Source organism: Jaculus jaculus, chromosome 1 (assembly GCF_020740685.1).
Source record: "Jaculus jaculus isolate mJacJac1 chromosome 1, mJacJac1.mat.Y.cur, whole genome shotgun sequence".
Classification (NCBI taxonomy): Eukaryota; Metazoa; Chordata; class Mammalia; order Rodentia; family Dipodidae; genus Jaculus; species Jaculus jaculus.
Genome location: NC_059102.1, coordinates 10,216,186 through 10,243,674, shown reverse-complemented (window position 1 = coordinate 10,243,674; position 27,489 = coordinate 10,216,186). Strand labels below are relative to the sequence as shown.

General features: G+C 50.7%; 1 protein-coding gene across 1 annotated transcript; it reads left to right on the top strand.

Annotated features, from left to right (window-relative positions):
- Window positions 1-23,090, top strand: Gpr26 (G protein-coupled receptor 26). Its single transcript, XM_004659268.2, has 3 exons — window positions 1-668; window positions 6,812-6,925; window positions 19,683-23,090. Exons 1-3 carry the CDS (start codon window positions 1-3, stop codon window positions 19,912-19,914), a joined length of 1,014 nt encoding a protein of 337 aa, XP_004659325.1. The 3' UTR covers window positions 19,915-23,090.
- The last annotated feature ends 4,399 nt before the right edge of the window (window positions 23,091-27,489 follow it).

Here is a 27,489-nt window from a genome sequence, read left to right as displayed (position 1 = left end):
ATGAACTCTTGGGACGCTGGCCTGGCGGGGCTGCTGGTGGGCACGATCGGAGTGTCGCTGCTGTCCAACGGGCTGGTGCTGCTCTGCCTCCTGCACAGCGCCGACATCCGCCGCCAGGCGCCGGCGCTCTTCACGCTCAACCTCACCTGTGGCAACCTGCTGTGCACCGTGGTCAACATGCCACTCACGCTGGCCGGCGTCGTGGCGCAGCGACAGCCGGCCGGGGATCGCCTGTGCCGCCTGGCCGCCTTCCTGGACACCTTCCTGGCCGCCAACTCCATGCTGAGCATGGCCGCGCTCAGCATCGACCGCTGGGTGGCCGTGGTCTTCCCGCTGAGCTACCGCGCCAAGATGCGCCTCCGCGACGCGGCGCTCATGGTGGCCTACACGTGGCTGCACGCGCTCACCTTCCCGGCCGTGGCGCTGGCCCTGTCCTGGCTGGGCTTCCACCAGCTGTACGCCTCGTGCACTCTGTGCAGCCGGCGGCCCGAGGAGCGCCTGCACTTCGCCGTCTTCACGGGCACCTTCCACGCGCTCAGCTTCCTGCTGTCCTTCGTCGTGCTGTGCTTCACATACCTCAAGGTGCTCAAGGTGGCCCGCTTCCACTGCAAGCGGATAGACGTGATCACCATGCAGACGCTCGTCCTGTTGGTGGACATCCACCCCAGGTGAGGGGTCCAGCCAGGGCTCTGGGAACAGCGCAGGGAGTCCACCCGTGCGGTGCGAGGGAGGTCCTGGTGTCCAGGGAGGGGCTTGGGGCCTGGTGCAAACACCCTTTCTTTCCCACTCCAACCAGAAGAAACAGGGGTGGATCAGGAGCTTAAAGCAGATGGCGAGAGCTCCGCTTTCCCAAGCACCAGGGCAGAATTCAAAGCCACAAATTCCTTGGTGTTTTATACTCATCTTGGGTTTAGAGTTCACTTTAAATGGCTCATGGAAGACAGTGGGCTTTATTCACTGTGTAAAGCTTTTGAAAGGTTTAAATGGGGTCTTGACAGAGAGCCTAGAGTCTTAGCAAGCCCTTAAGAACTCTGCTTCAAACAGAGAGGGCTGTGCCTCTGGATTCTTGCTGCCCTCCATGCACAGGGTGCTATTCTGTGTGTGTGTGTGCGTGTAAGTTCTCATGGTAGAATATGACTACACTCTCTCCTGTGCTGGGCTGAGGAGACTCCTGCACTTCCTGCCTCACCCAGAAATCCCTACCCAATGTCTCCAGGACTTGGTGCCCCAAGGCCCCTTCAGGACCTTGTAGTCAGGCTGCTAGGACTGACTTTACCCAGCTACCACCATCATCTCCGGCTGCTGTTTCCCAGGAATGCAGAAGGAGGCAGGCAAATCCAAGGACCACTAGGAACCAGCACAGTCCCCAGAAGTGCCTTAGCGAGAGGAGGAGGGACAATTAGTGGAGCTGTCCTGAGCTCACCTTAGTGCTCCTCATGGGAATAGGAAATGGAGGGGAGAGTCTGCCTAAATTCACTCCTATCCATGAGGAAGGTACCTTGCCACGGGAAAGACAGTGCCATCTCTAGGGTTTGCAAGTACCCCTCCGGAGCCCAGTGGGCAGAAAGGGCGTGAGAGTCTGAATCAGGACTCCTCACATAGTTCTCTTGCCTTCGGCAATAACAGACAACCCCTGACTTTCACCATGCCAGCACGTGGGAAGCATGGCTGAGTCCACCCCCAAGTGAACAGCCATTCTAGACGCAGTTCTGGACCAGTCTTCTTGTCACAGGACATTTTCCCCCAAGGAAACTCATCCAGAATGTGCGTACATCCACAGCTCTCCCTGTGCAGCTTAGTGCTGTTTCAGGAAATACTCCACAGCCAGGTTTACAGAATTGACCCCTCCTATCACCCTTCACCTTAGAAAGAGGCATTCCTGGGGCTGGGGCAGAAACCGCTCATGGAAGATGCAGGCAAATGTCAACTCAGAACCAGTCCTTAAGGGAGCCCTTCCGGGAGCCCCCAGAGGAGAGGAGTAAAGGCCGAGCTGGGAGAGGGGATGTTCTCATGTCGTCCACTATAAACCCATCCCTGTTGTCAGCTCCCAGGGAGGAGAGGCAGCGCCTGCTTCATTCCGTCTAGTGGTGGAGCTGGTCTACTCTCTCCCTGACTTCAAATACTGACGGACACCCTTTAGCACTGCAGAGAGACTCCTGGGTGTGTGTGGGTGGGTGGGTGGGGGCATCTCAGAAGCAGAGATACACACTCTGCTGACATCCAGGCCCTTTTCCCCACTGGGAGAAACATTGACCTCTAAGAGCCAGGTATTTCGGAGGAGACCTTGGTTCTACACCTTCCAGGGAGCTCCATAAGACCATGAACCCCTCACTAAACACAAAGTGTCCTTCAGGAGCCTCAGTTCCTATCAAGCAAGGATGCTGGGGATGAGGTCCACAGTAAGGAACAGCCAGTCCCCAGGCGTGTCCCTGACAGCTGATCCTCTTCCCCTGCACATTTGAGGGGCTGCAGTGCTAGCTCTGGGGTTCTCCCTGGAGTCACACCCCAGCTCAGCCTCTGGCCTCCTTCAGTGCCACAGCCTGGTCTTCTGTCAGTTCTGGATTAGTCTCTGGAGAGCCAAAGCAGTAAGAGGAGCCTTGGGTCACTGGAAGTTTTCTTAGCCACCACACAGAAGACCTCCTTGGGACTCAAGGGATTTCCTTTATGTTGCCTGAAGCCCAGGTGGCACCTGTCTTTTATGGTATCTGTTCTTTCTTTAGGCTAATGTGCAAGTTTTGTTTCCTTACTGCAAACAAAAAGGGCCCTGTCTTTTCTAAATCTGAGGTCCTGAATGTCACCTTCAATCCCACCCTTCTTCAGTGGTTTCTATGGTGGTCACTACATTTAGAAAGTACGTTGGAGTTTTCAGTTTCTGGTCCCCAGACAATCTTTCATCTACCCAGTGCCTCCCATGCAGTTCTCCCAGCTGTGGCTCCGGACCAGCTCCAGCCAGACTTTTCTCAGCTGTGCCCAGCACAGTGGAGTAGGTGGGGTCAGCTGGGTGTGGCTGCTGTGTCCTACCCTTCCCAGTGCACTTCAAAGTCAGGTTCACGGGCCAGGCCAGTGACTTCTGAGAGACAGGCTATTGAGCATTCTACGAGAAGCAGTGTGAGCTGAATGAATGGGAGCTTCCTCGAAGGGTCCCAGAGATCTGTGGGCCTCTGTGTCCCCTGGACATCCTGTGAACCATGGCTACAGAAGGTGGCCGAGGACCGACTCTGCAGGGCAGAACCTCAGTGTGTCCTGGACTTCACAGATAAAGGAATTGGGAGATTCGGAGAAGGTAGACATTGGCTAGGGAGTCAACCAAGGTCAAATCCACACTCGAATCTGCCTTTGAGATGTGTGGGTGGAGCAGTAAGGGATACAGAGACTCACAAACTGTGTAGATGTTTTGAAGTGCTAAATTAAGCATGCAAACTGTTGCACGAATGCATTCTCTCCTCCATCTTGGGAAATGCACCTTTATAGCAGCCTGCAAGTCAGGGCTCGAGGTCAGGATTTGCAGGCTCCTGGAGGTCGGCCTCATGCATGGGACCCCTCCCCAGCTTACTTCTCCACCCCTGGATCCACCCAACCATAGGCCTCTGCTGCCCCAGACACAAACTGCAGGTCAGGAAGCCACGTGCCACGCACTCCTGCTGCTCACAAATGCCACCCCCAAGCCTTGAGCTGGGGGAAGCAGCAGCACAGGCATCCTCCATAACGGACCAGGGGAGACATCTTCATGCAGCCAGGACAAGGCATTTGGGCCAAAGAATTCTGTATGCTCAGAGACTAGGAGTTAAGTCTAGAACAAAAGGTATGGGCTCCAGGTGGATCATCCCCTTAGCCCAGGATCTGTTCACTTTGTAGGGAGAGGAGAGGGTGGTCCTCATGCGCAGGGAACAGGGAGCGGGCACTCTTGCTGGATTTGGATGGCTCACACCAGCATTTTGCCCTAAATTCAGGTCTCTTTTCCACCACCAGTAAGCTTGTCCCTTGCCTTAATAGCCAGCAAACCAACATGGCGCTGGACCGTCAGGTTCCTCTCTCTGAGCCTGTGAGCTGGGGTGGGTGCCTGGCTATGACTGGCACGTCAGAAGCCACTGCGTCTCTGGAGGCCTACAAGGTGTCGCAGAGCCCAGCTAACCTATACCAGCATCTGTACCTGAGCACATCGGCCTCTATCCTCTAAAAATAGCATGGGGCAAAAAGAGCTTTTACGGCAGGGAAAACCCGGCAGTTTAGGGGTGCAAAGCAAAGCTGGACGTAGTGCGCATATGTTGAATGGTAACAGCAGCATCTTTAGAGTGCTTCCTGAGTCAGGAACTGTCCTTGGTACTTTTCATACATTAACTCCGTCATCCTCAGTGTGACCTGGCAGGCAGGTACTCTTACCACCCCCGAATCAGATAAGGATGCTTGTGCACTGAGATGCAACGTCCCTAACCTGAGGACACTCGCGAACTGAAGCCCATCACTTCTCCTTGGCAGCAGAAGTTTGAAGGAAATCTGAACATTGATGCAAACAGGCCTCTGCTGTGGAGAATGACCCTGAACCTGCTGCTCCCCATGGTCACCATTGTCCTGCTTACTGGCTCTGAGGTTCTCAGCTATGGGACAAACCGAGACAGTAGAGCTGACCATGTCACCACACCGACTTTAAGCTGGGCGCATGGGCCTTCCCTCCTTACCCACAACCCGCACACGGCATGTGAGCCAAAGTTAGGGTGGCACAGATAGCTGGGGGTGGGAGGGGTGACGTGGCTCCAGCGTCTTTGGCCTGGGTTTAGAGCCTGTTGCATCCAGGGTGACTAGCTATTCTGGTTTCCCAAGACAGACAGAGGTTCTCAGATGGGGGCCTGGCTTACCCTCTCAAAACCAGGATAAGCTCCTCGTAACCAGTTCAGCGTGGGAGAATCACAGTGCGGAAACAGTGACCGCCACTGATGAGCTAGGACACAGGCCTCACCCTGTAGCCACCGCTAAGCGCCACTGACCATGTGGTCTTACTGTGCGGCCTTTGGAAAATAACTGCTGTGTGGCCCAGTCTCTTTATTTCCAAAGTGAGAACCACAGTGTCATCGCTCTCTAGCTCACAGAGACATTGTGCCAGCTAAACAGATGCATGCCAGTCCTCACCACAGATTCTAACGCGGCACCTAGCAGAGGTTAGGGTTACATCAGAGATAATTCTTAGAAAGGTATTAATAATACTAGTTATGACCAGTGTGTTTTAAACCCTTAGAAAGCCTGTTCATACCAAGCTCTGCACCAGTTCTCAACTCTGTAAATTCCTGGAAAGAGAAAAGTTATACAGCAAAGTATTCATCATGAATTTCAGGGTCCCTTCATCTAAACTAATACAGAACCAGCCATGTATGAGAAGAGATCAAAGTGAGGGGAATTTTTTAAAAATACTTTTTGGTTTTTTAAAACATTTTATTTTATCTATTTTATTTATTTATTTGAGACAGGGAGATAGAGGGAGGGAGAGTGATAGAAAGAAAGAGAGAGAATGGCCTCTAGCCACTACATACGAACTCCAGACACATGTACCACCATGTGCATCTGGCTTATGTGGGACCCGGAGAATTGAACCTGGGTCCTTAGACTTCACAGGCAAGTGCCTTAACCTCTGAGCCATCTCTCCAGCCCATGAGGGGAGTTTTGATTGGCATTAAAATGCCAGTCCTCCTGGAGGCAGGAGGAGACCCTGGCATTGGCACTGTCCTTGGACCTGGCTCATGAATCTTCTCTACAGCTAACCTTCATGGAGCAGACAGATCTGTCTTTGGAGCCAGGTCATTGTAGCCACAGCCAGGCTCTGTTTGCTTCCTGGGCAACTCTGTCTATAGTCTTCCTCCCTCCCACATTTGCATGCTGGGCCCCCTGAGCCAGAACTTGTGAAACCTTGAGCTGGGGTTGCCTTTATGGAATCTGCATCCATGATACTGCTGCACACACATCCCCTGCCACTGCATGCCGTGGGTTGCAGGAGTCACTACTTCCAAGTGGCATACAGGGGCCAGTTCCTGAAAGGTCCTGCAGCAGAGTTCAATAGGGGCAAGGGTTGATAAGTGCTGTGTGTCCACTGCCACAAGGACTTGGAAGTCACTTAGCTTCTCTAAGCTCTGTCTCTGGGGAATAAAGTGACTCTTGTTCAGTGACCCCAGTGTGGAGTCTCTGTTCCAGGGAGGGTGAGGCTTAGCAATAAGAGGGGATCACGGTCCATGCAAAAGCCCAGGCCACAAGGGTGAGAAAGACCACCTTTGAGTCACGGATCCACAGTTTAGATCCTGCCTCCACTAACCAGCCTCTCAGAGCTCAGGGTTGTCATTATAAGCAGAGCACCTAGGAGGACAGAGGTGGCAAAGAATCAGAAACACTGCATCGAAGGTGGCCCTTTGGGTCTGTGCCGTGGACCTGGGAATGCCATAAGTGGTATCATAAGGTCTCATATTTATTTGTATCTAGTATCATTGATACTAGCTTTGTGCACTTTCTACACCGAACTCATTTCAAGCATCTATGTGCTTCTTGCTTGTAATTTTCCAGACAGCCCCTTTTAAACATTTCATTACATTTCCTATACAATGACACAGCACATAAAGAAAACGTGTCGTGTATACTATTATGCTACAGGTGTCGACATTGAAAACTCTCACACAACTTGCCTGAGGGCTTGCAGCCACAACCAAGACTCGGGCCCAGGTGTCTGGCTCTGTAGCCCATGAATGGAAACTAGAGTTTGTACTTATGAATATCACCTCACTGAGACCTGACCGGGCCACCCGGTGAGTAACCCTGTCCCCTCTGTCACGTGCAGTGTGAGAGAGCGCTGTCTGGAGGAACAGAGGCGGAGGCGGCAGCGTGCCACCAAGAAGATCAGCACCTTCATAGGGACCTTTCTCGTGTGCTTCGCGCCCTATGTGATCACAAGGTGAGCTGAGGGCCCGGGGGAGAGGGTGAACTTCGGCACAATGGAAGTGCGGGCGTTTTCTCTTTAGCTAAAAACGTTCTGCTTTTTTCTTCTTTCTTCAAAAATGTCTCTGGATGTCTTTGTGTTTTGTTAAGTGTGTATTGGTGTGTGTATGTGTGAATGGGTGTATGTGTCTTTGTGTATGTGTGTGCATGGGTGTGTGCAGGCCACAGTGTGCATGTGGTGGTCAGAGGGCAATCCTCTACTTCCACTTTCTCTTTTTATTTATTTATTTATTTTATTTTTTTAAATACTTTTTTTAAATTAATTATTTATTTATTTGAGAGCGACAGACACAGAGAGAAAGACAGAGGGAGAGAGAGAGAATGGGCGCGCCAGGGCTTCCAGCCTCTGCAAACGAACTCCAGATGCGTGCGCCCCCTTGTGCATCTGGCTAACGTGGGACCTGGGGAACCAAGCCTCGAACCGGGGTCCTTAGGCTTCTCAGGCAAGCGCTTAACCGCTAAGCCATCTCTCCAGCCCTCTTTTTATTTATTTGAAAGAAAGAGGCAGAGAGAGAGAGAGAGGGTGGGGGGAGCAAATGGACACGCCAGGGCCTCCAGCCACTGCAAAGGAACTCCAGATGAATGCGCCCCCTTGGGCATCTGGCTTAGGTGAGTTCTGGAGAATCAAACCAGGACCCTTTGGCTTTGCAGGCAAAAGCTTTAACTGCTAAGCTGTCTCTCCAGCCCTACTTCCACTTTCTTTTTGAGACAAGGTCTCTCCTGCTATTGCTTTGCCGTGGGCTACTGTCTAGCTGGCCTCTGAGCTTCTGCATTCTCCTGGCTCCACCGCCCATGGCCTAGGCATGTTGGGATCACAGACATGTGTGACACTTTGCATTGGCTTTCCATAGGTTCTGGGGGAGATTGGAATCAGGTGGGAAGTCTGTGCCAGCAAGTGCCATTAACTTCTAAGGCATATCCTCAGTCCCCAGCCTCAAATCCTTTTCTGAAAGAATATTTTGGAGAGCCACAGAGAGTCAGTGGTTAAAGGTGCTTCCTTGGAAAGCCTGATGGCTTGGGCTCAATTCCCCAGGACTCCCCTAAAGCCAGATGCATAGCATGTGTCTGGAGTTTGTTTGCAGTTGCAGGAGGCCCTGGTGAACTCATCCCCTCACTTGGTGTGGGGGCCCTGGCTTCATCCCATGCACTCACATGCAGCAGGAGTGCTGGCCTGAGCAGAACGTCCTGAGGGCAGCGCCCTCACTTTCTCACACGTTCGTGTTTTGAGTGGGAGTCTCTTCCTGACACTGGAGCTTGCCTTTTTCCATAAGTCTGGGCCAGTACCCGGGTCTCTGCTCCCCTTTGTGGGACTGGGGGTCACAGGTGCATGCAGCCACACCCAGCTGTTGGCATGGGATCTGGAGATTCAAACTCTGGCCATGTCAGGTTTCCTCAGTCCCTGATGCTTGCACAGCCACTGCACTTAACCAGTGAGCAATCCCTCCAGCCCATTGAATTCTTCATTATTATTAATTATTAGTTTGAATGCACATAGATACCAGTATCTTGTGATAATTAAATACATATATGCAATTAGGAGTGATCAAACCAGGATAGGTAATGTGTCCAGTTCCTTAAACAGGTTTTTAAGAATTGGCGATCCCATAATAATTGTACATATTTATGAGGCAGTGTGACACTTGACTTCATAAGGACAGTCTGTGCTGAACAATCAGGGTCATTTACATTCCATCTCGTTATCGTTACTGTGGTCTTAAAGCTCTTCTCTCCTTGTGGTTTAGAAAACATGTAGCAGGTTATTGTCAACGGTAGTAGTTACTTTTATATTGCTGTGACAAAGTCCCTGGCAACCTTGAGGAGGGAAGGTTAGTTTTAGCTCACAGTCCTGGTCCAGTCCGTCAGCAGGAAGTCGTGGTGGTGCGGGTGTGAGGCAACCAGGCACCGTGCAATCTCGGTCAGGAGTCAAAAAGATGAACGCTGGCGCTCAGCTCACTTTCTCATTTTTATTCAGCCCAAGGTGCCAGCTTGGGCGATGTGCCATGCACTTTTAGAGTGGATCTTCCCACCTCAATTAACCCAATCTGGAAACTCCCTCATAGACTAACTCAGAGTTTAGTTTCCACGGTGATTCTGACTGTCAGCAAGTTGACAATCAACATTAACCATCGCGTGTACTGCATTCCCCACTGTTCTATAGAACATGAGAACTTAGCACTTCTCTGAGTATTTTGGTAGCTGTAACCCAGCCCCCTCCACCCTCCTCCCTCTTCCTGGCTTCTGGGCATCACTATCAAGCATTCTGAGCAACTTGTTTAAAATATCCATTTATGAAAGAAAAGGTGGTCTTTGTCTTTCTGCATCTGATTCATTTCACTTAACATCATACCTTCTAGGTACGTGGATCTGGCTGGAAGTGATAGTATCACATTCTTTTTAGGGCTGAATAATACCCTGTTGTATCCATTCCGGATTTCTTCCACTGACCTGAGCTGGGTCTCTGGGTCACTCTCCTCTCTTAGCAGCTGTGAATAGTAAACGGAGGCATGCATGCAGCGGCATGGTACCCTTAGTGCCCTTCCTTTAGACATGCTCCCAGAAGTAGGGCAGCAGCGGGCTCGTAGCGTGGATCTATTTTTAGGTCTATGCTTCTCCCTAGTCAGCCTTGAGTTCAATACTGAAAAGCTTTGAGAGGCTTTCCCACTGGATTTCTAAACACAGAAGGCTAACCCTTTATGCTGACCCACAGTCCAGTAGGCCAACGGGAAGAAATGGGGCAAAAAGGCACAGAGGAGCACAGCAAAGCGCTGGGACCCCTGATGCCAGGTGAGGGGTGGGTAGCCAGCCCATGTAGCTCCCTCAGCCTGTGTCTCTGGTCCACCCTCACGGGGGTAGAAAGCAAGTTCTGTGTCTAGCCAGTCAGGCTCGCTGTGAGCTTGTCCTCTCCTCAAAGCTCCAGCTCCCGAGCCAGCCACGGCTGCAGTCTGTTGGGGATCTGCATTCCTCATTGAAGCCTGCTTTGGCTATGACATTTTCTCTATGCTGGTTTCAGCCAGAAGAAAAGATATATTATATATACATAAATACATACATACATACATACATACACACACACACACACGTGTGTGTGTGTGTGTGTGTGTCACTCCATTTTTTTGGTGGACTGAAAGGAAAGGGAAAACTCTGTATCCAATCCTATATCCAAAGTGGTTTGAATCTTGGAAGTAGGGAATCAAAAGGAACATGAACGTTCCATTAGGAAATAGAGGTAGGCGCTTTGGTTGACTTTGTGTTTGAGTGTGAATGAGTGTGTGTTTTTGTGTGTGTGCATAGTAAGATCACAGCCAGCACAATCCACTTCAGTACCGTCGTCACACCCGGGGAGAGCCAGCCGCTGTGGAAGGGGCTCACGGCTCTCTCCGCCCTCCCTGCCACAGCCACAGCCCTCGATCCTGCAGCTGAGGACAAGGTCCTCTGCTCCCTGGATGTCTTGGGACAGGCACACTGGCTGTCGGTGACCCTGGCCCGCCTCGCCAGCCCTGTCCTGTCTTCTCGAGACAACCCGAGCAGGGTTTCTTCTGCTGCCCTCCGTGGCATGGCCCTCCTCTAGGGAGATGAAGTTGGCCTGCATTTCAGTTTTAACCCAACCTGGGCCAGTGAGCAGGTCTCTGGGTGGAGTGACCCAGGCAGGGCAGAGCCATCAATTCTTCCTTCGGGAACTGTCCGCTGCACTTTGGCACTATTGCTGTGATATGCAGATATCTAGGAAAAGTTGCCCAGTGCACTGCAGAGTATTTTGTGGGCTCCCCAAAATTATCCACTAGATGACAGGAATGTCTCTTTCCTTCCCCACCCCGGCCCCCAGTTTTGAAAACTAAGGCTTGAGCTTGATAACCAAGTCTCCCTTGGTTGAGAACCACTGGTGGACATGGAGAGCTAGTCTAGAGCAGGGTCTGCATGGGCCACAAGCTCACCTGCAGTGACAGAGAAGAGCTCCATTGCTCTCCGAGAGAGGAGCGGATGGGTAATTAGCAACCTCGGGCCAGTGTTCTCACCTCTCTGGACCCCCCAGAAAGGAGTATGATGCTGTGAGGGTTAAAGGACACAGAGCTCTGAATCACGTGACAAAGGTGTGGCCTGAGTGCCATCTCTACCCATGACACTATCTACACACACACACACACACACACACCTCTGGCTGTTACTGTATGGTGCCTGCTCAGAACTGAAGGAGATCCAGCCAGCCAGGGAAGGTGGATCAGAAAAGGAACTGTATAGAGAACCCCTCTTCTTAAACCCCAGAGTAAGGAGCCCATGAACTGGTGAGGTGAACTTGACCCCTCAGGGGAGAGAAGGTAATGTGCCTACAGCTTTAGCTGACTGGATTTTTCCCCAGGCAGCTCCATTCCTTTCTCCCTCCTTTTCTCCCTTCCTCCCTCTCTCCCTCCTTTCTTCCCTTCCTTCTGGCCATAGCTTGTTTCTCACTAATAGTGCCCAGGAAATAATGTTTTCATAATGCTGCTAGTGGAGTCACACAGTTCAACGTGTTCCTTCCTAATAGATTTGATGCAGCTTGAGTTCTTAGCAACATTTGTAACACTGTGTCCTGCCTGGGGAATGAGCCCCACCTTACCGGAGAGAAAGGTTCTGCCCAAAGAAAGCTCAGAAGTGTAAACCTGGCTCTGGGGAAGAGTGCATCCCCCAGGCCTTTCATGTGCGTGCATGCAGGAGGCTTCCCCATCAACCCTCCCACAGCTTCTGGTCACTTCAGCACACGTGCCTCCAACACCTCTGTGCAGAGTGTAAAAGTTCACCCACTGATGGGGTGTGAAGAGACCTCCAGGGACACTTGTAACCAAGTCAGAGCCATGTCACCTAGCAGGCCCAGCATTCAGGGATCTGCGGCAGGGAGGAGCTCCCTGGAAGGGCTCGTGGTGAAGCTCGTGAATTGGGCCAAGTGGGCACAAAGGAGAGGGGTTATCCAAGCAGGAAGGACAGCATGTGACATGTCCAGAGCGGCATCGTCTAGCATGACAGGTGGCTAGGGAGAACTTGAAATGTGACCCATCCAAATCAACGGGTACTGCAGGTCTAAGATTTCCAAGATTTAGCATGATGAAAGTAGCATAATTAACACGATTTATATTGCTTCCATAATGAAATGATAAGTTAAATATAAAATGAAAATTAATTCCATCTGTTTCTTTTTACTGGAACATGTCAGATGGCATCTGGGCCCAGCTTTCCTGCAGCTATCTGGCCATGGCCATCTGCAGCCAGGGAGGTCTGGAGTGAGCTGTGCAGCTCTTGGGTCCCAGGCACCCACCTAATCCCTGAGCAAGCAGGGTTCCTAACAAGGAGACTCAGAAGATGCGGCAGGGCGCCTGGCCTTGCTAGGGTGACTGAGCGTGGGCGAGGGCAACCTTATATCGCTGTGGGAACTAAAAAATATGCTCTGTCACGATTCTGTTGTATCTAACCTAGCTGCACCTTCCTCAGCACTCTACAGTTTGCTCAGCTCTTCCCCCTGGAATTCTACAATGTCCCCAAGAGGTGTTCTGGGTGAGGTTCACCTCACTGAAGGGGAAAGGGAGGTTCTAACAGGGAGGGTCTGCTGGACTCTCGGGCTCAGGGACCCAGCCTTGGGTGCTATTGTATGGTGCCGGTCGAAAGGATGGCTCTCCTGGACACAGCACCGACTCCTTTCTGTCTGGAGACGTGAACATCCAAAGCTGGTGTGGTGGCATGGCCCTTGGGAGGTTGGAGGCAGGAGGATCAGGAGTTCAAGATCACCCTTTTTTTTTTTTTTTTTTTTTTTTTTAGGTTAGGTTTTGTTTTCCAAGGTAGGGTCTCGCTCTAGCCCAGGCTGATCTGGAATTCACTATTTCATCTCAGGGTGGCCTTGAACTCATAGTGATCCTCCTACTTCTGCTTCCCAAGTGCTGGGATTAAAGGTGTGTGTCATCACGCTTGGCAAGATGATCTTTAATACAAAACTAGTTCCAAGCCAGCCTGGGCTACATGAGACCTTGTCAAAAAAAAGGAAGGAAGGGAAGGAGGAAGGAAGGAAAGGAAGGAAGAAGGGAGGGAGGGAGGGAGAGAAGGAAGGAAGGAAGGAAGGAAGGAAGGAAGGAAGGAAGGAAGGAAGGAAGGAAGGAAAGAAAGGAAAGGAAGGAACAAGGAAGGAAGGGAGGGAAGGAAGGAAGGAAGGGAGGGAGAGGGGGAAGGAAGGAAGAAAGAAGGAAGGAAGGAAGAAGGAAGGAAGGAAGGAAAGGAAGGAGAAGGAGAAGGGAGGGAAGGAAGGAAGAAAGGGAGGGAGAGGGGGAAGGAAGAAGGAAGGGAGGGAGGGAGGGAGGGAGGGAGGGAGGGAAGAAAGAAGGAAAGAAAGGAAGGAAGAAGGAGGGAAGGGAGGGAAGGAGGGAAGGAGAAGGAGAAGGGAGGGAAGGAAGGAAGAAAGGGAGGGAGAGAGGGAAGGAAGGAAGAAAGAAGGAAGGAAGGAAGGAAGGGAGGGAGGGAAGAAAGAAGGAAGGAAGGGAGGAAAGGAGTGAAAGAGGGAGGGAAGGAAGGAGGAAAGGGAAGCGTCACCAACCCCACCCCCATCTTGTGATTTATAAAGGGCAACATGCCAAGAGCATGACTAATGTCAGCCAGCTCCAAGAAAGCTGGCGGCTGACGGTAGGAAGATACTGAGGCAGGGGTAGGAGGTTTCCATTGTCTGCCACCCTTTGAACCAATCCAGAAGATTCTTCTGGCACGGAGCATCCCTTCTCTTTCTCCTCCACATATTCCCATCCATGGAAGCTTCCTCAGAGAGAGAAGCAATGCCAGTCTTGACCCAACCCTTAAAACAACCATTCAGCTCTTCAGATAGGAGCCATATTTTCTGGGAGAAAACACAAAGCTTGCCTAGTCACACCTGTCGCCTGGTGAACACCTGTCATACCGCGTGACTGTTGCTGCATGCTGCCCTGCACCTAGGACATCTTTCCTGCAAAGTGGGGACTAGGGTACCGCACAAGGCCCAGAGAGGCAAGATGAATTGCCCAGGGACATATGAATAGTGAGTGAGCGGCTGAGCCAAGCAAGGTCAAGGGACAACATCAGGACAGTTGGCTGTAAGTTAGCCTTTGGGGCCTTATATGTGTTCAACACTGGGGCTAGGTGCAGGCTTTTGGCCCCACTTGATGTCTAAAGGGAAGTACCTTGGCTGGACCTCACACGGCACCCCAGACTCCCATGGAGGAAGCAGGTATGTGTTTCTCTAGCACGAGCAACGCGGTCATGTGGAGCCATCCCTACCTCCCACCCAACTGACTGGCAGCGGGTTGTATAGCTTTAGTTAGACCCAAGAGGCCAGCGGGGCTGGTGGCTAAAGCCACAGTTTGGTACTTGCTGACCATGTGGAAAATGGCTTTCAGAAGACACCTCATTCACCAGCACCAGCCCAAGAACCACCTACCTCTTAAGCACTGGGACCTGCGAGGTGACACGGGGACGTGCTGGCAAAGCTCTTACCCCAAGTCTGATACCTCCGCCTCACAGTCACACAGCTCCAGTGTCCTCCAAGCTCTGGGTTAATAGACTCTTTTGGGAGCCACTGAGCAGGGCCTGAGGGCCACCTGTCACTCATAGGCTTTCAGTGGGATAATTTCTGCGTTAATGTTCATGTGACTGGAAACAGTTGTAAGTCTATTGTCTCTGCAGCAATCTATGCTTATAAATAATTATAGTTGTAAGGCACTGGGATCAGGATGTGAGACATTTCCAGATCTGACAGCTCCATTATTACAACTTTCCAAAATAATAGAAACATGTAGATGGGAGAGGGGTTAATATGCAGGCGGCTCCCAGGTAACCTTCTAGTGATAAAATGACTATTGTTGTTTAGGGTCTCATGCAAGTTTAAAGCATTAGCTCATGGCTTCGGACCTTCACATATATAGAATATGTTCTCCAGACATCCTGAGAACTGTCAGGCTCTTTTCGCAGCCGCGCTCCGTAGCCCACAATGCACTTTGTAGACACTGTGTATGTGTTGAGGAGGAGAGAAAGACAGGGATGGAAACAGGGAGCAAGAGTGAAGGAGAGAGGAGAAGCAGAGTATGAAGGGAGGGCTCTAAATTGGTGCTTTGAATTGGGTTGGTATTTGAGAAAAAAAATGTGTCCCATGTACTATGGAAACAGAAACAGAGTTAAAGGAGCCTGTGGGGCCGTCTGCCACTAAGAATGCTCATGGTCAGTGGAATTCATAACCCAGAGTCAAAACATGCTTCCTCCATGTCTGGGCTACGTGGCGACCCTGACACATCACTGCCTTCGTTCATGTCTTCGGGCAGAAAGAAAGGATAAGGGGCTGGGCCGGGAGATGCCGTGGGAAGCAGTGAGTGAGGCATTGGGCCCCTTGGGGCCCAGGGCAGGTGATCAATGGTCACTGCTGTTCTCACCCCAAGCTTCTTCCCTAGGGCACTCCCACTGGGAGGAAGAAGGGCAGGATGTTGTCCCCTCCAGGGTCAGAGATTGCCTTGGGATTTGGGAAGGTATGTCCCTACCTCCTTCCAGGGACCAGGGTGGCCAGAGCTTCTAGACGGGGCGAGGTCAAGGCTGAGCAGCTTCCTGTCTTGCCAGCCCTCCTCTGTGGCAGCCTGTTCACAGAGCTGTAAGAAGGACTCACTGCCAAGGGAGGGATCACGGTGCACTGAGGTCCCCCAGACACGAAGGGGTGAGCAGGTGTGTAGGATTCGGGAACCATGGTCTGTGGGTTTCTGCTCTGTACTGCACTTTGAGTAAGAAAAAATATATATATACCTCTCTGTGTTCTGCTTCCTATTCAACATGCTCTGTGCCTCGAAGATCTTTATGCTCCCAAACAAATACACATGCACACACATGAAACAGGCATGTACACAACACACATGCACAATACATGACACATTCCTACATAATCCACACGCGTGAACACACAAGTGTGCACACTGCACAGATTTATGTAGACACACAGTGGGGCACTGCTCAGACTCATAATGGGTAGAAGCATCTGCGTTACACTAAACTGGGGGGCTTGAAGGGGTAGGACCCCCCCCCACAACATGCTGCTTGATGACTCGTGCAGACTTTCACAAGGGGGCAGGAGTGGAGGCAGGGGGCTTTGAACACAGGCTTCGCCCAAGTGGAGCCTGATGACGGGCAGGATTTTCGGGAAGCATGTGGAAGTCACCCTGTGCTTAGTGGAAGGTGGGGCAGGTGGCAGAAGCGATGCTCATGGGGACAAGCCCTGCTTCCTGGAGGCTGGGAGGGGCCACGCTGCTCCTGGAGGTGCTGAAGCTGTGACAATTCTCCACGGCCATCCTGGGCACACGGGGTGGAGGGATGGGCTAGTGCTGTTTCGACATTGCTGCGGCCAGGCGCCTGGAACCGTCACGCCACCTCAGAACCGCGGCACGTCCCCACGGGCTCTCGGGCTCCCTCGGGGTGCGGGGCTGCCAGGACAAAGTGCTCCCCAAGTGGCTTTAGCAGTATAGTCACGGCCTCTGAGGCTGCACATCCAACAGGAGGCCGTGGATGCGGGCATTGGGGGCACGTGGGCAGGGCTGGGCCTTTGGGAGCTGAGAGGGAGAATGGGCCACACTTTGTCCCAGGGGCTTGCTGGTGATCTTTGGTGTTTCTTGTGACACATCACACTGCTCAGCCTTCATCATCATCACCCGCACTTATCCCTGAGTGTCTGGGCCCACAGAGCCCTTACTTATGAGGACATCTCTCACACTGGGTCAGGGGTCCATCCCACTTACACATGCCACAACCCCATTCCCACAGATCCCATTCTGAGATCTTGGAAGTAAAGACTTAAATATGTAATTTTGGGTCTATATTGCTTGTCAACCTGACAGGACCTAAAGTCACCTGGGATGAATTGTCTAGATTAAGTTAGCCTCAGTGCACATCTGTGAGAGATTATCTTGATTGGGTTAATTAAGGAGGAAAGACCCACCTTAACAGTGGACATAGCACCATTCGGTGGTCTGCTCCTGGACTATGTAAAAAGGAGAGAACTGGAGAGATGACCCAGTAGTTGAAGGTGCTTGCTTGCAAAGCCTGAGGCCCAGATCCAATTCCCCAATACCCATGTAAAGCCAAATACACAAAGTGGTGCACACATCTGGAGTTTGTTTACAGTGGCAAGAAGCCCTGGCATTCCCCTTGTCTCATTCTTTCTTTCTCTCTTTCTCCTTACAAATAAATAACAAAAAAATATTGTTTTTTGCCAGGCGTGGTAGCTCACACCTTTAATCCCAGCACTTTGGAGGCAGAGGTAGGAGGATCACCATGAGTTTGAGGCCACCCTGAGAATACATAGTGAATTCCAGGTCAGCCTGGGCCAGAGTGGAATCCTACATCAAAAACCAAACAAACAAACAAACAAAATATTGTTCTTATATCATTAATATTATTATTTGGTTTTACGAGATAAGGTCTCACTCTAGCCCAGGCTGACCTGGAATTCACTCTGTAGTCTCAGAGTGGCCTTGAACTCATGGCGACGATCCTCCTACTTCTGCCTCCCAAGTGCTGGGATTAAAGGTGTGCACCACCACGCCCAGCTCAAAATTATTGTTTTTTTGTTTGTTTGTTTATTTGTTTGTTTGTTTGCTTTTTTTTTAAAGGAGAGCTGACTGAACAGCAGCATTCACCTCTGCTCTGTGTCCTCATTCTGCACTAAAGGTGACCAGCTCCTGCCACCTGGCCTTCCCTGCTGTGATGTGCTGTGACTTTTCATTTCCATGGCTCTCTGCCACATTCTTTGAGACAGTGTCTCTCGTTGAGTTTAGAGCTCTCTGGTTGGGCTAGACTAACTAGCTGGCAAACCGAGCAACCTGTCTGCATGTCCACAGCGCTGGGATTATAGGCATTTGGCCCTATGCCCAACATTTTATGTGGACACTGGGGATTCAAACTCATGTCATCATGCAGCAAGCACTTTACCCACTGAGCCATCACCCTAACACAAATATTTGGCTCCTTAAAAAAGAAATCCTTCTGAGAGAACCAGCATGCTAGAACTGATGTTGGTGATATATAAAAGCCAAGACATTTTGGTAGTGTGATTTGGCATCCCATGGCAACAGTGTGTTGGCATTCAGCTATTTCATTGTTATTATGAAGTGTGAAATCTAAATTCAACAGTTTTGTCTCTTTTAATCCATCAACCCTCAAAAATAGATTTGATATCAGTGCAGATTCCTCAAATGCTAACAGTTACAGTTCCCAATTCAGGCTCTCAAGGGCATGAGAAAAAAATGTAACCACAATCCCCACAGGGTCAAAGAGCAGAGTGATGCTAGAAATGGAGGGTCAGAGAGTGACTTCAGAATGTACCCCCTGGACGTCCATGCGGGACAGAGCTATTTTCATGGGGACAGCATCAAACTGTCCCTTTCTCCCCTCTACCAGTTCTGCAGTCAGGCCACACACCCTCAGCCACCAGAAGGCTTCAAGAAAACTAGCCAAGCTGGCAGCAGAGTTATCGCTCATGCTCTGACCCCTCTGTCCCTGCGTCCTCTCCCTGTTTGGTCCACCAAGCTGAAAGCCACCACTGACTGCTATCCCGCAGATGCCAGCATCAGCCCTGAGAATCTAGAACGCATGTTCTGGAGCTGCCGTGGCCGACGTGCTTTGAGATGCTGAACATCCCCTTCCCTCTCCTGGGCCTCGGCTTCCTTGCGACAGTGGATTGGTGGAGAAGGATTTGTGATCTCCAAGCATTCCCAGCTCTGTGGGCCTTTTTTGACCTTATGTTAATGCCAGATAATTTTCCAGATATGGCCAGAAGCTCTTGATCGTATCTGGGAGAGAATTAGTAGCTTGATTGGAGCGGGGTGTATAGATGCGGTGTACACAGTCCAGGAGCTCTTACTATCCTCAGAGCCAGAATGTGCACAGCTCCGTGGTGAGCTCCGTGGGTACCAAGAAGGCTCTGAGGACCTTCCTCTTGACCACACAGGCTATGTGTTCCCTTGCCCTTCCCAGTGGTAAATGCCACTTTCAGGTCTCCTCACTGCTGCTAGTATCGAAGGTCTCCAGAACCCCATTTGAGGAGGAGCTTCTCCTTGCTGTCACATTCTTCCCCGGGCCAGGCCATATGCGCTGAGTTTACAGAATTTTTGCCAAGCGTGTCTCAGCCCTCCCTCCCACACTGCCTCCCTAGGAAGACAGAACCAGGAGGGGGTGAAGGGGCTTCAGAGAAGACACTTCGGGATGAAAAGGTCATAGAGACAGCCCCATTCAACATCTTCACTCTGCATGCAGGCCCAAGGAATGCCAGGACTTGCCCCGGGGCACAAGGAGGGCCGGCAGTAGATTTTGAGCGAAAGCTCGTGAGTAGTTACACACCCACTTCCTAGCTCAGTCTGGAATTATGTGTCAGGCAGAGCCAGCTTCAAATCTTGCCTTTGCGCTCACCTGGCCTTCAGAGCTGGGGCAAGCTACTTAACCCTCGGGGACATCTGAGCGATCACATGGAAAATGGAGATGGGCATGTCTCCAGGGTTGTGCAATTGCCTGCATGCTCAGTTGATGCGGTAAGTACCTGATCAACGCTCACCTGCATCTTCATCGTTGGCGCAAAGTACTACTGTTGCCATGGTCTCTTGAGATGGTTTCTAAGAAACAGAGTATTTCTTAAGGGAAACATGGCTAAGAAGCAGTGGCCCAACACGTGCTTGCTGTACCCTCAGTGACATCCTCCTGTCTCTTCACAGGCTGGTGGAACTCTTCTCTATGGCGCCCATCGGCCCCCACTGGGGGGTGCTGTCCAAGTGCTTGGCCTACAGCAAGGCCGCCTCCGACCCTTTTGTGTACTCCTTACTGCGACACCAGTACAGGAAGACTTGCAAAGAGCTTCTGAACAGGATCCTCAACAGACGCTCCATCCGCTCGGTGGGCCTCACAGGTGACTCTCATAGTCAGAACATTCTCCCAGTGTCCGAGTGAAGGACCACCCTCCACTGGGGAGTTCTGAATGAGGTGGCCAGAAGCAGAGGGAGGCAGGCTCGGGCACCTGGGTTGGCACCAACCACTACCATTGCCCGGCAGGCCCAACGATGCTGGCACCCGAACACGTTCTGGGGCTGCTCCCTGGATCGTCCAGGACAGATGTTGGACTGTCTGCAATTGTCACCAAAGGATGGCCATGTGCCATGATCTGGCCTTTCTGAGAGAGTGTTTTGAGCTCCTAGACTCACCAAAGGCCTCCCAAGAGATGATAGGTCAGTCACTGTCAAGGACACAGAGTACCAATGACAGGAAAGGGACATAGCACCCACCTGTTTGATAACCACTGGACATGAGGCTCCATGCTAAAGAAAAGCAGTGTCTCCAAGGGACACTTCAGATATGCTGAAAGTGAAAGTGGCCACCTGGCCCCAGATCTACTCTGGTGACCCTTCTGTACTCGGTAGTGCTGGCTGCTTTAACCCAAATATTATCCAGCTGCTGCCAACCAAATTGTGCTCATTTGGGACCCTTGACCTCTGCACCTAAAGGATAAACATTTAACAACTAGTGGTCGGTTACCAGATCACTGCCCACCAGTTGTTTTAGGAATGGTAAATTGGATTCAACTTTCGTCCGTCCTCCCACGAAACAAACTCACGTTTGTGTGTGCAGACAATCTCAGCATGAAAGTGGTGTCAGTAGGCAGGCAATACATGCCTTAGGGACTCTGAAGTCTGACCAGGAAGTCGTTTTTTTCTCATTTACATTTCATGCTTATAGGAGCTAAGTAAAGCACCAGGGTGGCTAGCGTGTCCCGCCGCCCTTTTTGTGTCCTGAGTTGGCAGGAGGTCTTCCCTTTGTCTTTCACATCTTCTCTACTACATCCTGTGAAATGGAAAGACAAGAGCGGACCTGAACAGAGGTGCAGCCTTTGTTTTCAGGCACTGGGTCCCATTATCTCTGTTTCTATAAATCTGTCCCCAGAAAGCAGAGGCTGCCCAAGGCCACCAAGGAAGTGCCCTGTGCCACTGATGAGAGAATGAAATTATTATATCATTATCATAATGCACAGGCTGGACCCACTGGGCACCCCTGTCTCAGTTTCCTTAAAAACCAAGACAGATGGCCCAAGTTTCTGCTCATCTCACCATTATTTATCAATTCAACTTGACTTATGAATGTTGAACGCAGTTGGTGCTTTCTCAGCCCTGTGACTCCTCCAGGTGGGAAGGATGGTGTGCCATCAAACCAGAGGGCTCATTTTCTCCAAATAGATCACACATCCTGGCTTGGGAGGGACAGAGTGGAGGACACAGTTTGCTAGGGACATATAAGGAAAGTATTGATTTCCATGGACAGAGAGTCTCAGGACTTAAAGCAGAGAAGTGTCTGCTTTTCTGTTTGAAAAGTTATCCTCTCATTAACTCTTAGCTCCTTGTTTAGAAAACCACTCAGCCAGGCCTAGTGTGGTCTGGTTTCAGAGTTTCCATAGAGACAGACGCAGCATCTGAGGAGGCATTGACATCTTCTGGGAGCTAGCAGAAGCATGCTCACACCTGCCTTGTTAGAGAAAAGGGACGTGGGCTTTCAGAGAGGAGTTCTCCAGACATTTGTTTGGGTCTGGGGTCAAACTCTGCCTAGCCAGTCTTCTGGGACAGCCAGTGGGGCATGTCCCTTCCTCCTTCTGTGATGGGGGACGTCATGTGAGTAGCATGAAGTTGGCTGTGGTGGAGATCTTGATATCATAAAAATAGCCAAATGTTATAAATGAGGCCTTTTCCCTAGAGAGCAGGTTGCTAACCTTCTACCAGAACACCACTGCCAATCATATTTTGTTACTGAAACAAAATTGCTGGGGTTCAGAGTCCATCAGGCCCCTCTGTCTCAAATCAACATAGATGCTTTTATGCAGTTTCCCAGCGACAAGCGGCTGTCTATCTTCTATTATCCCAACACCAAAAGTGCCATGGACGCTGAAATCAAACGGGGAGCTAAGATAACATACACAACATAACATGGCAAGAGACACTCCCCTTTCACACAGATATTCTTTTTAAAAAATATTTTATAAGAGAGAGAGAGAGAGGCCTCCAGCCACTGCAAATGAACTCCAGATGCATGTGCCTCCTTGTGCATCTGGCTTATGTGGGTCCTGGGGAGTTGAACCTGGGTCCTTTGGTTTTGCAGGCAAACTGTGCCCAGCTGGTGAGGTCAGTAGATATTCAAAGCCAAGAAGTGACATGGGCTTCACCAGTATTGGTTTGGAGAAGAGGGACAAGTCCTTTCTCTGCTTGCTCCATCTAGGCAGCATATTGTGTCCTGTAGCAATGAGATCTCTTTGTCCCTTAGCTAAGAAACAGAATACACCGCCCACAACACCACGTATCTGGAAGGATGTACGCCGTGATTTTTCACTATGCCTCTAATACTGCCTACTATCCAATAACTCCAGTTTGATTGGTGTCATGTCTATAAGAACCCCAGATAAGTCATTTGATTAAGTTTTCATTGTGATTCAGACACAGGCATTAAAACCCAAGGGGAAGTGAGGAAGAAATGGCTACATGGGCAGTCAGTGCCAGCCAATGCTATGGTAATTATCACTGGTAAATATTTATTTTCATCTCCACACCATCTCTGAATATCACCCCCTGGGTTCACTATTCCCAGTTGAATGTTCTACCTCATTCTAGTAATTTAATTTCTCAAACATCATGTGGTTTTCCCAGTGACAACACACAGAAACATTAGGACTTCTGGCCGCCAAGGCAATGGGTCTGTGCTTATGTGATGCCATGACTTCCTCTAGCTCAAGGATCCACATGCATTGCCCAAGCACCTGGGAGTGATTCCATGGGGTGAGAACATCTATGAAGCTCAGGAGCAGTGGCCTACATCCACAGAGGGCTCGGCTCCTGTCCTACATGAGCAGTTGGTTCATCTTTTGTAACCACGCATCTGCAGTTCCAGCTTTGGAATCCCAGAGCCCAGGGAACACAGGCCACCTGATGGATGCCACAGCATTTGGGTCTGGGTGTCTTGCGGCTAGCTCACATCCCGACTCTTACCTGTGTCCTTTAGGGATCGGGCACATCTCAGAGCAGGGGGTTTGTGTGTGTTCTTCCTGGGATTGGCCCAGGCTCCTGTTGCACTGACTAAAACCTCTCACCTCACGTTTGTGAAATTCTTTTTCTTTTTCATGTGCCTTTCTTCCTGAGAGAAGATAGAGAGAATGGGGACAAGCTTGGGCATGGGTTGTCACCCTTTGCATGCTTGGATGCAGGTAGGTGTCTGTGTCCTGGCCATCCAATGAAGCAAAGGCTATGTGGTGTCAGGATACAGGATAAGGTAATTACCTGGCTTTATAGGAACATCTATCTAGTGCCAGAAATCCCGTGGGTCAGCTCACAAGCCTTTGAACGCCACGGGGAAACGTCTGAAGGGTATGAAGTACCCACTGCTTTCCTGACTGTGTGGGTGTCTGAATGGAGGTTGTGGCTCTTAAACTTTGCCAACTGTCTCCAGCTGTCACTAAGAGAGGTGTTGAAAAGATGAACTTGTAGTGTTCAGTGTCCTCAGTGGCCAATTCCAGAAGGCTGGGCAGGACTTAAGATTCCTCATGCTACCCATCAGTGCCCAGGCAACTGACACGGGTGGTCTTCAAACTTCTCCTTTAGGAAAAATGACCTCAGCTATCAGGATAAACTGGAAGACTGATGTCTCTCAATATCAGTAACCCATGTCTTGTGCCATTGCCTGATTCTCCAAAGAGTCTGCTCTCCAGCTTCACCCTGGGGCTGATCATTTGTCTTCAGAGGGACAAAATGAGTCTCTCCATGAAACTCCAAAAGCTTATTTTCAGAAGACCCTGGCCCACAACAGAGTTTCCCCTCTTGGCCTACAAAGGCATTTACAAAGCAACCTCTTTTCTTTTGGGGGCTGGGTAGGTGCAGATACAAAATGTGAGACTCCCTCAGGGCTGTGGGCAGAAGATGCTGATTTGGGACTCCTTGAGAGAGCCTGTGGATTCACAGCAGGCCTCCTCAGGACTCTTACTTGGTCTTCAGAGCGAGCTGACCCCAGGCAGCCTGGCTGCGGGAGACAAAGACGTTTGACCCTTGTCCCATGATCCAGAGCCTGTCCATCTTCCCACTTTAGAACCGGAAGCAGTGCCAGTCTAGGGCAGGGCTGGGGGGAGGTGGTTCTGGATGCCAGCCCCTGGATGGGGGTCTTCATCAGAGCCTGGTCTCCTCCAGGGAGGCAGCTCCTGTCAGCCCCCCCCTTGGGGGGGCAGCTAGTAGTCATAGAGACCCTTTCATCTGGTGTGCACTGAGTTAGGCTTAACACCATGCATAGTGCTGAAAGCTAGGGCTGAGGAAGTTGGCACTCTTAACCCTTCCTTTTGTGGGTCTGGGGGCATGTGGGGGCCACAGAGACTTGAGGAGTCACCCCAAACAGGAAAGCTCTTTAAGGGCAGGCTGCTCCTGGTGGGGAGGTTCTCAGCTTCACCCAGCTCAGGACAAATCTCAGCACAGTGGCTGTCACTCCCTGTGAACAGCACCCCGCAGCTCATATATGTCTAGGGAATCATGAAAGAGGGTGCTCAGTTGTCACAACTGTCCCCAGCACTGATCATTCACATGCACGGACTCTATGTGGCTAGTGTTTTAGGTCTTGAAGACTCATTCATTATCAACCTGAGAATGTTCCAGAACTTCTGGGCCAATCACTCCATGGGCATCAGTAAGACATGGCATTTCCACCACACCCAAGTCAGCCCCTCTTTCCCTGCAGCAGAGGGATATCTGTGGTGCACTGAGCAGAGCCTGATGTGGGGACATGGCAAAGGAACTCAGCTTCTCCTGGGTTCCAAGGAGAAATGTGCATGAGACAGGCTTTGTAAGCTCCCCCAACCTTCCTAGCCACTCCCATTTTCTACCAAGAACAAGTGGCCTGTTGGAGCTTGGGGCTCTCTCTTGCTTCCTGTCTTCATTCCTGGTCTGGTCAAAGGAAATCGCCAGGAAACCAGAAGCGGCCACGGGCCTCCTCAGCTCCCTCTGCAAACGCAGAGCGAGGAGCGCAGCGAGCAGCCAGCGCGGAGGGGAGCTGCCAGGAGGAAGGGGGCAGAGACACCGGGTGGAAATGTCCAGCTTCCAGGCAACCTGGGTATGCAGAGAAGGAAACAGCTGAGACCAAGAGTGGTTTCACTCAGCCTGGCACCACAGGGCAGCGACTGTGCTCTGCCAGGGCTCTGGAGAGCAGAGTCGTGGGGCGACGTGCAGAGCGGCAGAGATGGCTCTGAGCAAGAGGTGTGGAAGTCTGCACCTGTCACTGCACATTTCTCTGTGTCAGGCCCTGGCAGAGATGGGTGCTTGGGTTTAGGGAGGACAGATGTCCCAGGGTGGTGTTCATCGCAGTGAGGTACAGAGAAAGCTAGGAAACTTGGCTTGAGGGGAAGGAGGGTTCTGGAAGTCTTTTCAGAGACAATGGGGTTTGAGCTGGACCTGACAGTAAGGCATGTGGTCCGACACAGGCATGCCGTCCTGCCTGGTGAGAGGGAGGGCAAGGTGGGGTGCTTCTAGGAATGGTGTCTAGTGGACATTGAGTAGACAGATGGAATGTCATCTGTGGCCAGAGAACAAGTCAGAGATTTTGATGTTGGGTTTGGGGAATCCATATATATATATTTAGCTGCCCCAACAGAGAATAAGGAATTAAAAAAAAAAAACTGGAGGGAAGCAAAAGGAAAAAATAAGAAAAGGAAGAATAAAGGAGTGAGGGGCTAAAGAAATTCCATTCTTTTTGGAGAACATCAAGATTCATTTTAAAAGCAGAATATTTATTTATTTATTTATTTATTTATTTATTTATTTATTTATTTATTTGACAAGGTCTCACTATAGAGCCCAGGCTAGTTTTGAACTCACTGTGTGGCCAGGCTGGCCTTAAGCTTGCATCAATCCTTCTATGTGCTTGGATTACAGACCTGAGTTACCACACACACACACACACACACACACACTGTAATTCATTTTTAAGACGCCAAACCCAGCCACAATCATCCCGAGGACGTCCCGTAACAGCATCCTAAGTGGGAATAAAAGTCTGTCTTTGTCTTCCAGATGGGGGTGTTAGAGAGTATGAACACAGGGTCTGAGGGGCACTGCCCGCAATCCCCAGAAACAAATGGGAGAGATCACACAGCAAGGTCAGCTGTGTTCTGAAAGTTGTCCTCACATTGCTTAGGCATTTCATACCCGTACTCTTTGCCGGGGTCGGGGAGGAGGTGTCACACGGTCCCTTCTGCATTGCGTCATGTAAATGTGTACCTTGCATTTGAAGGTCAAACATGAATCAAATCAATAATAGCGACATCCTATTTTGTCTATTTCCATGTCCACTTTGAAGGACACTTTTAAAGTAACTGTTATTCTTAATTTTATTTTTTTTTTGCTTCAAAAGTCTGTGTGCACCCCTTGGGCGTGTGTGTGCTCTTGGAAACACTGGCGCGTGACATTTTCTGTGTCTTCTCACGCATGCTTAGTGAGTCAGGTTGTCAGCATTGTGCTTATTTCCTGGCACAGAAGTTGGGCAGGTGGCATGAGTAATTGGTGCACCCATGCTTTGATGGTTTGTGTTCGGACATAGACAATGTGCTTCTGTCATGAGATTCAGAGAGGAGTCCTCAGGGCCCAGACCTGAGCCACGCTCCATACCATCCACAAGGGATGTGTGCGGGCACGGGAGTTTCAGGGGCCTTCACAATGACACCAAATTACCTGGGCGATTTCCTAAGGACCAGATCATAGTGATGGCCCAGGCATGGCCAACAGCTCCTAAATTCTTAACCTGCCCTCGACTTCTTTCAGCTCGTCCATTACCAAATCTCTGCTTGAATTAATAGCCCTCAACCATCAACCCTCCCTTCTCGAGAAAGTGTCGAATGCCAAGTTTCCTTGCACGCTGGAATCGTTCCAAACCTCAGCAGTCTTGTTTTACAACAAATGTGTAAACACAGCCTCTTCTGGAGCCCAGGGACATGTATGGGATCTGGTGTCCTGCCAACCCTATCAGGATCTCCCCAGGGGAAACCCTGTTTGCACTGGGTTGAAGTTTGGGTGGGACCAGTGGCTAAAGGTGTTTCTCCTGGCCCTCAGTGCCACCTGGAGTTGTTTAATAATGTTGGAATGGACCAGCCTTTTTTTTTTCTTTAAGGGCTTTTGGGAAAAGGAACTAGAACCTTCTGGAACCTTGCCATCTGAATCTGGCCTTCTCCCCTTCTCTTAGCGAGGAAGCTCCTAGGTGGACATAAATCTCCCTCTGCTGTGGTATCCTGTGCAGTGGATGATAGCATCCTTGCCCTTCCTTCCTCCCTCACCCAGAAAATAGAGGCTTCACCCTGCCAGGTGTTCAGTGGGGGAACTGCCACCTCCTGGGGTGAAAAGAGAGCCGGTGGAAAACTCCTCAAGGGGCCTTCCTGGGGGCTCCAGGTCATGGAGGCACCACAGACCGATGTTTGCATTCCTTGTTTTCATGAATGCTCAATCACTTTTTGGGTCTGTGAAGGGAGGT